Source organism: Myripristis murdjan, chromosome 4, assembly GCF_902150065.1.
Source record: "Myripristis murdjan chromosome 4, fMyrMur1.1, whole genome shotgun sequence".
NCBI lineage: Eukaryota > Metazoa > Chordata > Actinopteri > Holocentriformes > Holocentridae > Myripristis > Myripristis murdjan.
This window is the reverse complement of record NC_043983.1, coordinates 17429296-17446390: the sequence shown is the minus strand read 5'-3', so window position 1 is coordinate 17446390 and position 17095 is coordinate 17429296. Positions and strand designations below refer to the sequence as shown.

The window sequence follows — 17095 nt, the reverse complement described above, 5'->3', positions numbered from 1 at the left end:
GCTATGGACCTAACTGCTGACCGAAGGACTGATGAACACGGTGTCAGTCACACCCATTTCCAAGCGGCGCAAGAAATGATAAAGGACGTACCCATATAAAAATACACAATACAGTATACACAATATACATGATGAAAAAAGCAAGATTCAGCTAACTCAAAATGGTGTGTAAAGTTTTCCAGGGTGCCCCCCAACTACAACATTAAATCAGTTTCTCTGGCAACTGATTTACCAGTTCTACAGAGGGTCAATCATCCATTTAATCTATTTTCAATTACCTTTAACCAAAAAGATATAAACATTTGGGAGAACTGCTGTTGACTATCCATAGATATAAACAACTTCTAGGCCTACAAGTTGAACTCCACTGTAAAGAGACAACAAGAGAACGATGACAGAAAGTGGTGACAAGCTTAAGTCAAAGTCAGAAAAAGAACATGCTTATTGTTATCATGCTTATTCTGCGAGAGGCCTATTAAGCCCACTGTGCCAGAGAAGTCCATGACTGCAATCAAGGAACAGAGCACCCAGCAGGATTACACAACTATTAGAGCAGTGACTCCACCTTGTCACAGTAAAAATAGAGCTCTCCCTAAGGTCCACTCACTTCCGATCTCAGAACAACCAGGAACAATAGAACAAACACGCACGCACGCACGCACGCACGCACGCACGCACGCACGCACGCACGCACGCACACAGTGTTGGAATGCAGAGTCGTGTACGGGTTTCTGGTGAAAAAGAGCAAGACAAAGAAACAGGGCTAATGTTTATGTGGTGTGGCAGCGCCAATGCTGCCATTGTGTCTTAACATGTTTAGACTCTAACGAGTTACTGCTGGTTTACCATTCACTTTGGCTAGATCCGAATTGTAAAAAAAAAAAAAAAAAAAAAAAAAAAAAGAGCCTAAGTGATACAAAGCAAAAAAAAAAGTGGCATCTGAAGGTGAAAAACACCAACACAATACATGCATACAGTGATAAACAAATACAAAAACATAACCTTATGGGTGTTGCAACTCAACATATCTAGGGCCCACCCCAAGGACAGGAAGTACACTGTGGGTTGGAATATTCAACAACATATATTAAAAGCAAATTCTGAAAAAAAAAAAAAAAAGGACACCAGAAAGAGACAGTGCAGGGATAGAAGTTTTGGCAAAGCAGCATAGAGACAGTTGCTGAGACTGGGCCTTACCCTCTTTGTTTGAGAGGCCCAATGAAGAACTGGCAACCAGCACAGGATGGGGGAAGAGGGAGCTAAGGGGACATTAATTAGAGAAGAGGGGCAAATGGAAAAAAGCTGTTTACCCAACAGTTGAATGTCTTTACTGAACAGCAAGCAGACAATTTTTAGCTCAACAAAGAGTAAATATTTTCAGGAACAAGTCTGTTTTCAAATAAAAATAATCTCAAGGACTATTTTATTGTAAACATTTTTATTCCAAAAAATGTATGCATGTGATCTACTCCACTGGCAATTGGTCTAACAGTGCCAGTCATTTCTATAGACATTTCTGAAGGACACACAATGACCCAGTCTGTGGTGTTACTGAGGGGGGAATGGGGCCCGAGGTGGAGGGTGCCTTCTAGAACTTAAAGTTCCAACCTATCCTTTCTCCACCCTAACTGCCACAAACGGTTTAATCCTTACCTGCAACACTTGGTTCAAGCATTGCTTATCCTGCGGTGGTGGTGTTTGCTGTTCATATATTTCAGTGCCTAGTTTTAAATCAAAACCAAAGACAACTAAAGCAAGATTGGGCAGCAAAAATAAAAGAGAAGTCTTTTTCCAAAGAAAAGGCGAACTTGTTCAAAGATTATGTAACTCTATAAAAAATGTTACCATTAGGCTCGATCACCTGTGGTCTGTGCAGGCTATTTTGCCTAATAGGGAATGTTTGCATAATAGCCATAAAAGTCAACACTATTCTGATGTTATATGTTTACACAGAAGTGAAGAGGGAAAGAATAGAAGGGAGGGGTTGATAGTAGAGGGCAGCCCAAGAGATGGTTTAGGCACATGACCCTCCTAGAAACAACTGTGGAGCAAGAAACAAATGTCTGTCACATATTTTCAGAGGATATTTGCCACACTACCATAAAATAGAATATATACGTATAATAAGACAATTATAAGAAAGATTATACTAATATTCTAATGAATATTCTGAATGTTATACCATGCAACTGAATGTTTGTAACTTAAGCAGTGCTGTATTAAAGATTTTTTTTTTTTTTTTAAATAAACCTGGGTTATATTAACTTTAACAATTGACAAGTTCGAATTACATTTTGTGTCTTTCTCAACCTATAGTTAAAGATTATAAAGAATAGACCTGTTTTAATCCAGTGTTTACAAACATAACATTACATTTTAGAACTATTTATATATTGCAGAAGGTCAAAAAATGTATGAACACCCCTGGTTCCGTTGTGCACTCTACAAGCAAGGACATGACTTTTGTGGTTAACAACTTGATTGTCAAGGTTATAACACTATATACTTGATAATTCATCAGAACAGGGTCACATGTTCCCTACCTACAGCATCCAAGTCAAACAATTTTGATGTGATACAGCATATATAATGGAGTGCATCAGGTGAGTCCCAGGTGCTATTCACAAGGGCACTCTTAAACTTCATGAAAATACACTGTAGTCTAGGAATCTAATGTATATATACCTATGACAATACTGGAGAATCGCTGGTATTCATTTAAAGCTTTAGAATTAGTTAACAAAAAATGAATAAGAAGAAGAAGCAAATTAGGGTAAGGATTTAGTGCTGGGAGTCTATCTACAGGTAAGAATCAGTTGTTATTCCAAATTTGCATCTGAACAAGTGATTTGCTTGTGGTATTTGTTTGAAAATGTGAGGATAATGGACAGGACATTTCATGTGCTTGGGTAACTTCTATAAATAACAAAGACCTGGTCAGTAACCCTGCTTGTCATGCTTTAATTCCACTAATGAAAAACAAAATGATTTTGTGATGACAAAGTCATTTTGTGTACAGACGCTGGGTGAGGGTTCAGAACAAAAAAGATAAACATAATGACCGCAAGTCCACAGAGTATTGACTGTAATCATTTTGTTACATGACTTTCAATGCAAGTTCGCACCATAGCTCTGAGGTTAGCACTGTTGTCTCAGCAAGAAGGTCCTGGGTTCAAATCTCAGCCCTGGTCTCTTCTGTGTGAACTTGCGAGGGGTTTCCTCCAACAGCCCAAACACAAACAGCTCTGGTGAACTAATTGCTCCAAATCATGTGTGTGTACATTGCAAGTCCATCACCGCACCAACACAAAGACACAACCTGTTCAGGGTATTACCCTGTCTTCTACTAAAGGCATGCTGGGATAGGCTCCTCATGACAGGAATGAACAGATATGAAAAATGGAGGGATGGATTTTCCATACATTCATCATGAACAGCCATGAACAAATTAGTATGGCTCCTTAGCAAAAAATTCGATGTCTTTACTCAGTGCCAAAAAGCTGGTTTAAAAATGTATAGTTTCATCATGAAATAGAGTATTTACAGGTGTAGGCACCTTTTAGAAATTGAGATTTATCTGCAGTTTTCATGTGAAGTGAAGTCAAGACTCAACTAAAGAACAGGAATTATGTAATTATTAGGTCATTAAAAAGTGGAGTGATGAAGCAGTACCAATTGGACATTTTACCTATGATCTACCTTCCACTTTTGTCTCCATGGGATGGAAGAGGCAGGCACTTTCTGATGTCTGATGGAATATGGGCTGTATGGGAAGCTAATAATAGGAGGGAACCAGAAGACAGATCAATAGCAGGGAAACATTAGCTGTCCCAGAGGATGAGAGAGAGGGGGGTTATGAAAGTGAGAGGGGGAAAAAAAGAGGGACGAAGAGGGCATTTGAGCGCAGCTGGGAGAGAATAAGACACAGACAGAATTAGATGGTAAGAGAAGTGGCAACGATGGAACAACAGGGCAAAGGAACAACCGGAGCAGCCGTCGACTTAAGAGGAACCTTGAGAGGAATGTAGTTCCAATCGACCTGTGCGTGTAATCAGTGTCTGTATCTGCAGATGCTCATCAAGGAAAGCATTCCTTATGGGACAGAAAGGAGCCAGTAGGAGGGAAATGAGCACGTGATAGAGGGGAGACTAACGGTGTGAACTTTGCTGCTGCCTGCACATACATCAAAAAGCCTGGCAACACCTTGGCCAAACAGATCAATCACCTTGACAAATCAAGTGCTAACAACTTTTCTTGAATAAGCAGATGGGAAATCTCCATGAATACATAGCATGTGAGCATGTTTAGTACTGCATGGGGTGTGCTGGCTGTTTGTGGTAGATAAGCGTGGTGACCAAGTACGGTATGTAAACATGTGGAAGCCTGGCAGGGTACTCACAGCTGCCACTCCACGACTTGAGCAGAGACTTGATGCTGATCTCAAAGAAGACCGAATCCTGCAGGCTCAGCATGACGACAGTCAAAACTTAAGCTTCCCAAAAAGGCACTAATTTTTCCACTCTCCTGGGAAACAAACCTTACACCCGCTGAGAAACACACACTCACACACACCCCACACGCTTCCAGCTCCTCCGTCTTGACTGGAGCTAAGTATTATCCTCCACACGCACTGGCTAAGGGTGGCATCCTCAACGAAAGAGCCAGTGTAAGCTGTGGAGGAGAGAGGCCCAAGAAGGGCGACCACTATGTTTCTGCTGTTGCCTAGTTCAGTGGAGAGTGAAAACACCCCAGGAGGAGAGGAGAGAGAGCATAGCCTGGCTAGTTAGAGAAGTATTCCACCACGATGACTCCTGTCCATTTGCCAATCCACCGAGTTCCTCATCTCCATCCCAGTGCAGAGAAATCCAGAGAGCCAAGGGAAGATTAGAGCAGGAGAACTTTGGTTGCTGACCGGAGAAGAATAGTATAGCAGTACCCTGGAAAAAAAAGTCTCAACAACGCATGGCAATATTCCCTCTCCTCTCCTCTTCCTGTGTGTGTGTGAGTCCTACCCTGCTAGCACTGTCAGCTATTCTCCCCCTGCCAAGCTCTCTCCCTCCCAATTCGCTCACAGACAGCCCCTCCTCTTCCTAGCTAGCTGTTGTTCTTTTACTGATGCCTGCTATTTTCTGTGTGTGTGTGTGAGAGAGAGAGACACACACACACGCACAGAGAGAGAGAGAGAGAGAGAGAGAGAGAGAGAGAGAGAGAGAGAGAGAGAGAGAGAGAGAGAGAGAGAGAGAGAGAGAGAGAGAGAGAGAGACTGTTTCAAAAGCAAGAGGGGTGTGGAGGAGTGGGGGGGATTGATGTCATCAAAATGCTGCGAGTGTTCCCTGGCTGTGGTTCAGCAATGCAAACGCATGTCAGAGGCTGCTACTGTGCTGCCTCTCCACTGGCCTATCAAAACTACACTTCCTGTAAGCTCCAAAGCAATACTGATGCGTCATCCCTGACTGCAGTAGGAGGGAAAGAAATGAGCGAGAGGATGGAACAGAGAAGAAGGGGAACAGAAACAGAGAATAAAGTGGAAGGTGGGGGCCCAAACACACCAAAAGAGTGCAACTAACACTCCCAACTCCTATTCACACCCCCATCCCAACATTAACAAAATATGATATTCCTATTGCTGGAAATCAAGACTTGGGGCATGGCTACCTGACACTGCAGCCAGTGTCTTCTGCCAGCCAGTCCTAGAGCACGGCATGAAAGGGATGACACCTCATCCGCCTGGGTAAACTAACTGAACACACCCATTGGAGTCATAGGGATTACATCATTGGCTCTGTCAAAAAGCCACCAGACACAGTAACACACTACACACTGCATTAGTGATGAACATCCCAATGTGTGTGTATGTGTGAGCATGTGTGCGTGTGTGTGTGTGTGTGTGTGTGTGTGTGAATGTTTTATCTGAATGTGAGCTTATGTTGATAGGCTGCCTTCCCCTCACAAAGACTCAAAACAGATCCACATGACATCAACTAATTTGTGGTCAAGCGCAGGATTAAGTTTGTTAACAAAATATTCTGAGAAGAACAGATAAGAGTGCAACAGACAAATACTCTTTGTCTTCCTCTCCTCAGCTCAGTCTCTTGGTCTCTCTCTCGCCCTCAACCTCTCCCTGCGTCACATGACAGCCCTTCACAACACAAGTTATGCAAAACCAGGCAGAGCTCTTTGCAAACAAACACTACACAAATGGATGCTTTGTCAAACCTTGGCTGGCGCTAACCTGATGCAGACTTCCACTGAGGGGCAGCAGGACACTCTGCCTTGCAGATTTTGTACAGTGCTTTGGTGCAGGATCCAAAATTAACACTCGCCAAGCATCAAATATAAATTCTTCCTCTAGCTACTGAATGTCACAGTCCTACAAACCATGTGTTGTGCAAGAAAAAGAATAAAAATAAAAATTCAATTTTTAGGGATAACAAGAATCAATCTCACCTCATTACTTAAGTGATACAATGTAAATTGCCCCATGGCTTGGTCATCCAGAAATGGAGATCTTGCTGTTCATCTGACTGTCACAAAGTCTTGCAACAACAGATTAGTGACCAAAACATTCTTGGAAGTATTGTACATTTAATAAGAAGACGAGAAGACAACAATATGAAGGCTTAGTCCAGGTGATAAAGCACCACCATTAAGAACAAGAGTATCAAGGTGTTACACTTATAACACCTTGTTACTAGTTACTACTAAGTTACCACAATCAGCACCACTCAACTTCAGTGGAGATTTAGTGAGAATGCTACTGAGCGGACCATGATCTGACCATGAACTGATCATCACAATGAAAAAAAGTCATTTACTTCTTTATGACTTTAATAAATTAGTCACTGTACTATGTCTATACGACATACTCCTTCAGTCCTTTCTATCAAGTGAAGATATGCTTTATTTTGGTTGTGCATCTGATTAAAAACTGTATGAGACTATCTAAAGTATTATGCAATACAACAATGCAAATGAATTATTTTGGCCAGTTAAATTTATCTATTGCCGCATTGCTCCCATTTTCCTCTATCTAAGCCGAGCGCCATTTATTCTTAACGCCCTTATTGACATCTTTGCTGTCTTCCCCGGGCTTCATGAACCTGTGGTACATCCTGTGGGTTGCAGTGCGTCACTGTAGGCAACAGATTGTCAATATCCAAGTCCGGCCCCACCCTACTTCTGATTGGCCTATAGTTAGTGTGGTTGAGAACGAAAGCTGCGGTTCCATTGGAGAAATGTCTGTTAGATAAATCTGGGCCACTGATTGGATAGGGAGCGACAACACATGAGAGCAACTCCTTCACGAAAACCAAACCCGGAATAAAAAAAAAAAAAAAAAAAAAAAAAAAAAAAAAAAAAAAAAACGCAATAGTGACCGTGCGCATTGATCATCACTGAAGTTGGCAAAGTTGGAAAATGGCAAGCAAACCGGTACCGTGGTCAAATGAAGAGGTGGAGACTTTTCTGTGCTTGGTGGCGGACCAATGAAATCCAGAGGGAGCTTGACGGTGCACCGCCTTGCTATGAGGTGGTACTCAATTGTAATGGAAAACGACTGAAACCGAGGCGAGCCGAGTAGAGCCGAGTAGGTGCTAGTGGAAAAGTGCCACTGTCACAGAATTGTGTTATTTTGTGCTTCACTGTCCAGAACAGGGTGCAAGGTCATTAGATTCCTTGAGAAATGCAGAGGAATAACCAGCAACATCTTACCTCTGGTACCATTAGAGCATCTGACCAAAAGAGCTGAGGTAAGCTGAAGACTTCAAATAAACATCATTAATAACTGAGTTCCAGGAAAGAAGAGCTCACTGATCAAATCTCCACTCTAAATGCACAACCAAGTCAAGTTACAGTAGCTCCATTCACAAAGTGGGGGTAATGATTGACAGCTGGCCATCTTGGATGCAGACATCACTGGCAGACTGTTCTTCCCAGGAGCCCACAGAGTGGAGGATGCATTTCCTGTTCTGGCCTCTCTCAAGAGTGGCGGTGGGAACAATAATCGATAGGAGCTGTAATTCAATCCCTGACCTCCCCAGTGGTGCCTGGGCTGTAGAGGACACACCATTAGGTCCATCACAGTAGTCTGTGCATGCAACACAACTCTGCAACCTGCGCAGGTCCTCACTTCCACTCACTCCCCTGAGTTAGAGGCCAGCAGTCTCACTCTCTCAGAATGGTTAATGACACACAAGAGCCTTTCTAGGCGAACTTGGTTGGGCTGGATTTGTCCAACTGCCAGGAAGTACTGCTCTGTTGTTTTCTGACAATGAGAGTTATCAAAAACTCCTTTGTGAATGACTCATTTTTATACCCACTTTACCAACAACCAACACTTTCAAATGCAATGACAGCTCCTTCTTTGTCATCTTTGCACAGCATAGGTTGAGCATGAACAACCACATTTTGCAGAGATTTGCCTACCAAATCCTGCGAGACAAGTCATTTCAGTAGTCATTCTGAGGTCAGCAGCATCCTGTCTCTATGGAATGACAGAGCAGTACAGAGGAGTGCACCAGCCAAATTAGAATTAAAACTCATCTTAATACAGGTACAGAAAGGTCACCCCATTCCTCATAGCCCATCTTCAAAGCAGCTGTTTTCAAGTTGTTCATTGTAGAGGAGATTGTGATGGGATCGCTGGTTGGCAGAAGAGCATTAATGATGATTCATACCATTTGTCTCCCCAGCTATGACACAGTTTTCCCACTAAGTGCACAGTCTGTGCCAGGCTACAACATTATGGGGTTTCTTTCACAGCTGTTAAAATATACAGTGTTGGCTAATAACTACTTAAGAAACCCAATAAATGTTTGGCCAAGCTGTCTGGATACACACCCTATGAACTATTCAGACAAAAATCACATAGACATCTTCCACCACCGAAGTACATCCCACCAGTACACACCCATATTCAGTCACATGCTCCAAACACACCCCAATTACAAATGAGAAACCTGCAGCACCCTTTAACCAAATACATGCCCTAATGAAACCCTTCCCTAGAATTCAGCTGTACATCCAGGAATCAGATGATGTCAATGTGTGCATGGCATGACAAATGACAGAAAGAAAAGGGCAGCACCACCTTAAAAGCCAACTTAGGCAATGCCATTAAGACAAAAGAAGGGAGTGCCACTGATCCCTGACAACATGGGACAAGTGATTCTGGACACTTAAACGCGCTTAAACAACACTAACTAGCATCTCTGCACTTCTCCTTATGTCAACTATTGTAAAAATCACCTCTGTTTCTTCATAACTCACCTTCATGCCCCCCACCACCACCAACAGCATATGCAAAGGAGATTTTTCTAATATGGTGGATGTGTCCTAGTTGGAAGAAAGAAAGAAACAAAGGGGAAAAAATATTTGTGTTGTTCCTGGTTGATTCTGTGTGGAGACTGAAGTGGTTGTGTTGAAATGGACAATCCTGCCAACTCTTTACAAGATAGCCCTGGGTTAGGGAAGGGAAGGGAAAATCACTTCATAGCCTCTCATGGTTAGTCTCAGCTGACCACACACACACAACACACTGTCCCAGGCAGGATGTAATAAAGCATATGTGAATATTAAAGCAAGCTTATCTGTTACTGTGGGTTGCTTTACCTAGTTGCCAGTGTGTAGCCTAAGCCTATTCCTAAAGCCCAGGGTGAGTGAAGGAGTAGGGAGCGTTCCGCCATGTTTTAGCCATGAGTAAACAGGGAGAAAGCATGTTCTGACAGGCAGAGCTGCAAACAAAGCCATGCTGGGAGACTGACGAGTCATCATCACCCTGCTGCTGATGCAAACAAGGTGGCCTACGCACACACACACGCATACATCTACTGAACCCTCAACTACTGTGCGCGCAGACAATGGTACACATAATAAGAAGAAACATCCTCAGTCCAAGCCATTTTAGAGGCATAAGAGACCCAAAGTTGTTTAACTACGAAGAATAACATAGCCATTGTTTAGACAGCTTAACTACAGAAATAAAGTGGTACCGCACTACATAAAACACTCTAGCAGCAGAAACAACCATTAAAATGGGATTTTCTTTTTGCACAAGAACAACCCATAAATTTGAACAGATTATTGTATGGCACTTTTTTGCAGTCAGTATATTTTACTTCACTAAAATATATAAAATATTTCATGATTACTATATGTCTATTACATCAGGATTCTATAATTGCAGTACACAATAAACAATTACACTATGTGGTAACACTGGAGCAGCATTGTGATCAAGATCCCTGTCATACTGAAATGAGCTTTTAGGACTTTTACATTATGACAATTACATTATGACATTCTGTGATTTACACCAAGGTTACTGAATACCCTTTCAACCCAATTTTAACATGTCTCTCAGCCCACGGCTTGCAAGCATTTCACACTAGCCAAATTCAAAGAAGGTTATTCCTCTTTTTAATACTTTATGGAAAAAGCAGCAGGGTTAGCCATAACTGTTTGAGATTATCCTTTTGAATAAATCAATCAATCAATAATTGCGCTAAGCAAAATGGCACCATAGCAGCGTTACACTGTTATTACACCGTTCACTGAACAATGAAGCACTGATTCAATAGTATTACATTCTTAAAACCATTGAAAAAGTGAAAAATAGATCATCAAGAACATGAAATGTGAAAAATAAGCGAGTCTTTCTTGACTCTGGGGTTAAATATGGGCTGTAACAAGCAGAATATCACTGAAATGCAATCTTCAAGGAAGAACTGGCTAAAGCCTCTTTTGTTTGCTGAACCTCCAGAAGAACTTTGTTCACCTTAAGAATAGAATTCATCACAAGTCACTGGTTGTGTCTCAATGGGTATTTAACGTGTTGTTAACAAGAACACAGTGTAAAGCCCTTGCTCCTGGGTTAAAGCATGCTCTGGGTTGGGGTTGAGAGTGAGACTGGGAGTGTGTGTATGTGTGTGTCTGTGTGCGCACACATGCAGAGAGGGGACAGAGAGGTTATGATAGAAACGCAGGATTTATGACAATCCTATGTTAAGAATGTACAGTGTGACAAGCTCATCTGAGGTTTAACCAGAGCTGCAAAGCCACACTAAAGTTTCAAGCACTGAGCATCCATCTAGTAACAACAGATGAAAACTGAAAACAACACAGAAAACTCCTGCCACCCAATGCTGTTCAATTAGTCATACCTTTGAGGCGCCTCCGGCTGGGTCGGGCAAGCCTGGAGGAGCTAGTCGCTGGGTCTACCTGATCCTCGTCAATGGTCTGCCCCATGGCCAGCAGGCCCAAACGCTTCATGCGAAGAAGCCGTGGGCCCGTCTCCCTGGGCAACGCTCCCCCATGCTCAATGGGTCCATCCCCTGAGATGACTGCCGGGACCAGGCTCTTCAGAAACTCCATGTTTCATTAAACTCTTTCTCTCTCTCACTCAAATGTGCAGCTCAACAGCCTGAGGCATGTTGTCCTCCAACACAAACTACACGTCTGCCTCATCTTCATTTACAGACAAGCAGGTGGATCAGGTATGGACCAAGTGTCAAGCTGCTGCCTGCATACAGCAACGACACATTTCCTTAACGCCACGGCTTCTGTGGCCCCTGAGACTCTCCCAACAGAGCAAAAGAGACACCAACTGTCTGCCTCTCTAAAGCTTTCTATCTAGACTAGCACTGGAGAAGTTGTCAATTGTAGCTAGCCAACATGTCAGAGTATGAAACTTCCTGTACCGCAACATTACCTGTCTGCTCAGACTGGAAAGAGAAAGCAAACAGACATGGCACTCTTTGCAGGCCGTGATGTAACTGGTAGTGGGCTGGGCCATGTCTAGGTGCCAGGCGCTATCTGGGGCGGGACTAGAACATGTTCCACAGGAGATAGCACACTCCTGGGCCACCAGCCAATCACAACAAAGACGACACGAGCCACACCCTGCTGGCCTGCGTCTTTCGCCAGTGAAAAAGGAGAGGAAGAGAGGAGGAAGAGATTGACATATACCATGAAAAGTGGGCGAGCAAGCACTACTCACACGCCTGCTTTCACTGATAGTCCTTATCATGGACAGAACTGTCACATGTTGATGCTCACACACAAACATACATGTTCGCTTGCTTGGTAACTATCTCAAATAACAAGAGCACTCCTTCCTTGTTGGTTTCACTTCTACTTCATGGTGCTGAAGTTTTATGAAGCGACGCAGAATGGGCAAGCTGACAGGGTCTGTGAAACAGTGTAGTGACAGACTGCTGCGCTTTGCTTGACTGCACAGCTCATACCTGCAGCAAACTAAAACTCTTCCAAATATCCTCAGCTGAGGAGAGTGCTATGCTGACTCTCACAAAAGCTCCCCGCCTAAAGAAATAATCAATCTGCTATTCTCTGAAAGCGTGTGCAAAAATTAATAGCCCATCCAAGCACAAATATAGCCAATCCGCGATATCAATACAAAACTGCAAAGATGACTGCAGTTCCAGTGGCCAACACACTGTTAAAATACCTTCAAGACAAGCTTTTCTGATGATTCATCAATAATGACATTCACTATGCACAGCAATCAAACAATTGGGCTATGCTACTCTATCATTTGGTTGCAAAAAATGTTTATTTTAGTCAATGTTACCACGGTTTAATTCAGTTTTGTAAAGCTAGGCATAGTTTGCACACCAAAGACCCAAAGATTATTTATAAAATGAAAAGGTGAGCTTATCCTATAATAACATAAAGGCAATGTCAGGTGGCTTGGTGTGACAACAGTCAGGTACTCGACTGTTATTAGAGCAAAAGTCTGCCAACTGATTTATCAACCAAGTATTGGTTAAAAAGGAATTTTTTATATCCTAAGCAATTTGGCAAATATAAGGTTAAAGGTTTTGTGCTACTTTATTTACTGCTGTTCTTAAAAATTCTACAAACATCTGAAGCTACAGGAGGGATAAGAGTCTTACTTTGTAAAAGAGAGCACTCCCATCATGGAGAAACAAGACTAAGTGAACCTAGTGCAAGCCATACCAAGCAGAATTAAGCACAAAATGTAATCATTTTCAAATGTGCAAAGGGCCATAACATAGCAAAGGGGGGTTAGCAAGTCTGGTGTTAGAATGCTAACACACACAATTCAAGGTGTTGAAGGCACAAACTTGCTCCCTCAATTTGGAACAACATTATCATAGCAAACTAACCGCATTTATAGAACTAATGATCGTATTTTGCATTAGTTGTTCAAGTAAGCAACATATGCTATATGTAGATAGGTTAAAATCACTTGACTGAGTCGCTAACAAATAAAAAGCCTCATAAATGAGTAATGCAGCGACAAAAACAGTTCATTCAGTTACAAGTCTGCATTTCCACCAAATCAAACTGAAGCTCATAAACAAACTAATCCAAATAATCCAATGGTAGCCTTGTGAGAGTTAAATCCACCGTTTCGATAATAAGACACGCTTTTTCTCTAGTCTCAGTTTTCAACCAGTGACTGACAACTAAGACTGGCTTACTGGAACATTCACAACGCTGTTTGTGTGCAAGTTTTTTAGCACAACTCGGACCAGTAGCTGGGGTTGTCAATACAAACACAAGTAGAAGGGCTGGTTATCCACAGCCATAAATTCAATAATATTTTATTTTCTTGTGAACAATGTGAACTTGCACTAAATGAAAAGATGTTTCTTCAAATGTCCAATTAAATTTAATATTGTAACTAGTTCTGCTACTGTCACCTGTCCAAATAGTTGCCTTGAAAACAGTATACTGTCAAATGCTTTCATTCTCCGAATTTAGATAATTCCCAACTCTGCTGACATGACTTCTACCCAGCTGTGTTCCAAAAGTGCGCCATGCTGCTGTAAGTGGTGGAAAACACTTGCTTAATTCGCATTTGAATGGGAATTAAATAAATACATTTATGCCTATCATTTGACTATAATCAGGGATGTCAATTTGTGGTATGATGTACAAAGGGACACTGTATTAGATAAATAAGATCTTTAACTTGTGGAACAATTTGCATATCAAAATAAGTAAATCTGTATAAAATTCTAACAAGCTAAAAGATACATAATCTAAAAAAGTTGCATATTTTAGTAAAGCACTCTTGTAAGGCACAATTGAAATCTTTTTTGGCAATTCTCTTCCAGTGTCTTGTGCATTATTTTTGGTCTTGACATGGGGCATTCCAGTTGCATTATCACAGCAATGGTAAGCTGTAGCTATGTGAAACAGACTGCATTACACTTCTAGGAGATAATTATATTCATCCCCTTGATAACATACTAACAGTGGTATTTCACAGAAAAAACACATGTGAAGTCAAGTTGCAACTGATGACATTAGAGCTTGATTGTCCTCACTTCAAACCAGCCACTCTGCTTTACTGAAAACATTTGCTTAGAGTAAAGCTGCATGTGTGTGTGTGTGTGTGTGTATATGTGTGCCCATGGCCAGACAAACTTCTAAGGAAGTCATCACACCCTTTGCTACAGCGTGTGAAAATGTCAGAAAGATGATGTAACTGTTTAAATATACAAACCCACTGAACACCCTGAGAGGGCAACAACTGCTCATTGCTTCTCTCTCACAAACACAAACAGATTTCTGAAAATTCTGCACAAAATGCACAGTAGTCCCAATATCTATTCAGTAACTACTCCAGTACCAAACCTAGTTTGCAGACTAAGCACAAAGTGGCAGAGTGTGATGAACACAGCCAGCCACAAGTGGTCTGTGGGACAAATGCAGGGCAGCAGTTTTGCAGCAGTCCTGCCCTCTAGAGGCCAGATGGGAGAAAGTACTGCCAGCCACACAGACAAAAGACAACCCTGATGATAAAGGGTCCACCCAAGCTTGCTGAAAAGACACTCTGCTAGATTTCATGGTAAACATCACCATAAAAAAGCCCCGTTAGAACTGCACTCTGGCGGACAACCAGTATTGCAAAGTGATGGGGTTTGAGACTACGGTACTGTATTCGTTCACATGATGTAGACATTTTTTACAGCTGGAATGTGCTTGTTTTTGTCCCTATACTAGTAACCACTTTGTACTAAAATACTGATGCTGAAATGTCTTGTTTTCATGCTAATACTTTATAGTAGACATAAAAGAAGGATGAGAGATATTTTTTTCTATAACTTTTATTGGCAGTTATAAGTCATATAAAATAATAAAAAATAACTGTCTGGCAGGAAAGGAGAGCCATCCTCGTTCAGGTCCCATCATCTTGTGTACAGACTTCATGTATAGTTTAGATAGTTCTCCATAATGGAGAATATTAAAACAGCAATCACAAAAGAAAAATGGTTTAAAAGGCCAATCAACGACCAATGGCAATAACTAGATTTAGCAAATATTTAGCATACCAAAATGTCCTCTTAGGTTTTCTAAGAGCAGTTCAATATTTGCGAGAGCAGGTATGAGAGGATTAAGGACACAAGGTTGTAATTAGCCACCTCTAATCTTAAGGCAATTAACTGATTCTTATGACAGCCATCTTCCAATCCATCCTAAATAGCTAGCATTTTTGCCTAACAGCTGATCTTTAGCTGATCCCTTTTAATCCTCATTAGTGTCAAACAAGGGTGCCTGTAAATGTGAGTGTCTCTGGATGACTTATAGGGAGGGCAAGCCATGGTGGTTAAGTCTTATCTTCCTGTATTGTCATGTCTGTAAATCGATATTTAATTGGAATCCATGTTGCTCATGGGTAGATACAGCAGCCCAACATTATCCATCGGATAATGAGGATAAATCACTGTTGGCATTGTAATCATTTCACAACAAAACCAGATACTTGTTTGGATTGAACCAACAAGCAATGTGTCAAATACCTTCTGCAACATCACATAATCATGATTTCACATCAGTTTAAGAATAACTGCTAGACTGGCAACAAACAAGTTGCAAGCTAGACTAGCCTACAGTAACAGTGAAGGCTGGAGAGTTGGGGTCACACTGGCCAGACAATAATATCTTGTCAACACAAAAAAAAAAAAAAAAAAAAAAAATTAACAAACTGTGTTGGCAAAAAGATGCACCCGTTGTTTAAGAAGCCTTAATCTTAATTTCCACTACAAGGTCAATCAAAGCCAGGTTTTGATTACTATTTGTTATGATCAATTCATAAGTTAAGAAGGCATGATTACACGTGGTTACAGACTTCCTGATCCCTTTCACTGGGCTTTCGTTGAGGCAGAGACTAGCCATGTTAAGAAACTTAAGCCAAGTCATTAGCTATGGTGCTTACACATTCGAGGTGTAAAAATTATATTCAAGTAGATTTTTTTTTTCCATTTGAGATTTGTCTCTACTATATTTGCTCTATCAGCCATCTGAGAATTGAGTAGACATTTTGGTGACAAATGCTGGATGGCTGAGAATGAAGGTTGTTGGCGAAAACGGGTTTTACAAAAAATATAAATACATATACTTTTTTTTTTTTTTTAAATAAACTTAAAACAGAGAGAAAAAGGATTGTTAGTTGTAAAATGTTATATAGATGTCAATTCTGCCCTGAGTCTCAAATGACACCAGGCTGCTCTGCTGCGTGCTTTTGATTAATTAACATATAAACCTATGTACTGTAACTATAAGACACATATTACGAGCTGGAAACCACTTTTATTTTAGCCTGATATCATATATTCAGACCAGCAACGGCCATAGTATTGTAAATTTATGTCACGCAGCGGTAAATGAGTTACAAATTCATGACTTCTTATTATCAGTATGCCTTTGATAGTAGATACCATCCATGTCAAGCACCAACACTAGCTATGTTTACATGCGCAAAATTTCTCCAATCCGATCTAAACCTCGGTTGATCGGAAATTCCAAATCCACTGTTTACATGTACACTAAATAAAATGATCCGATCATGACGTGCGTATACATGCACCAAGCGTTTGATCAGAATAAATCATTTGGGCATGCGCGGAGTAGTCTAATTTTCTGGAAATAGTAGTAGAAGAAGAAGCTGTACTTCCGCCTGTGTTGTAAACAAACGCCGCGTTGTCTGCACGTCCTCAGCTCGTTCACTCTTTGTGCCTCTCACATTTTATTTTCCTCCCCTCTGGCACAGTGTCTGTTTATGTAGGTTTTTTTTTTTTTAATATGGACCTTTTGGACCGTTTGC

General features: G+C 41.3%; 1 protein-coding gene across 1 annotated transcript in view; it reads right to left on the bottom strand.

The window, feature by feature from the left end:
- Nucleotides 1-11682, bottom strand: part of fryl (furry homolog, like) — a 67457-nt gene extending 55775 nt beyond the window's left edge. The window contains 2 exon segments of the mRNA XM_030049992.1: nucleotides 9268-9333; nucleotides 11160-11682. Coding sequence (XP_029905852.1) covers nucleotides 9268-9333; nucleotides 11160-11370 — 277 coding nt within the window. The 5' untranslated portion in view covers nucleotides 11371-11682.
- Between the last annotated feature and the right edge of the window lie 5413 nt (nucleotides 11683-17095).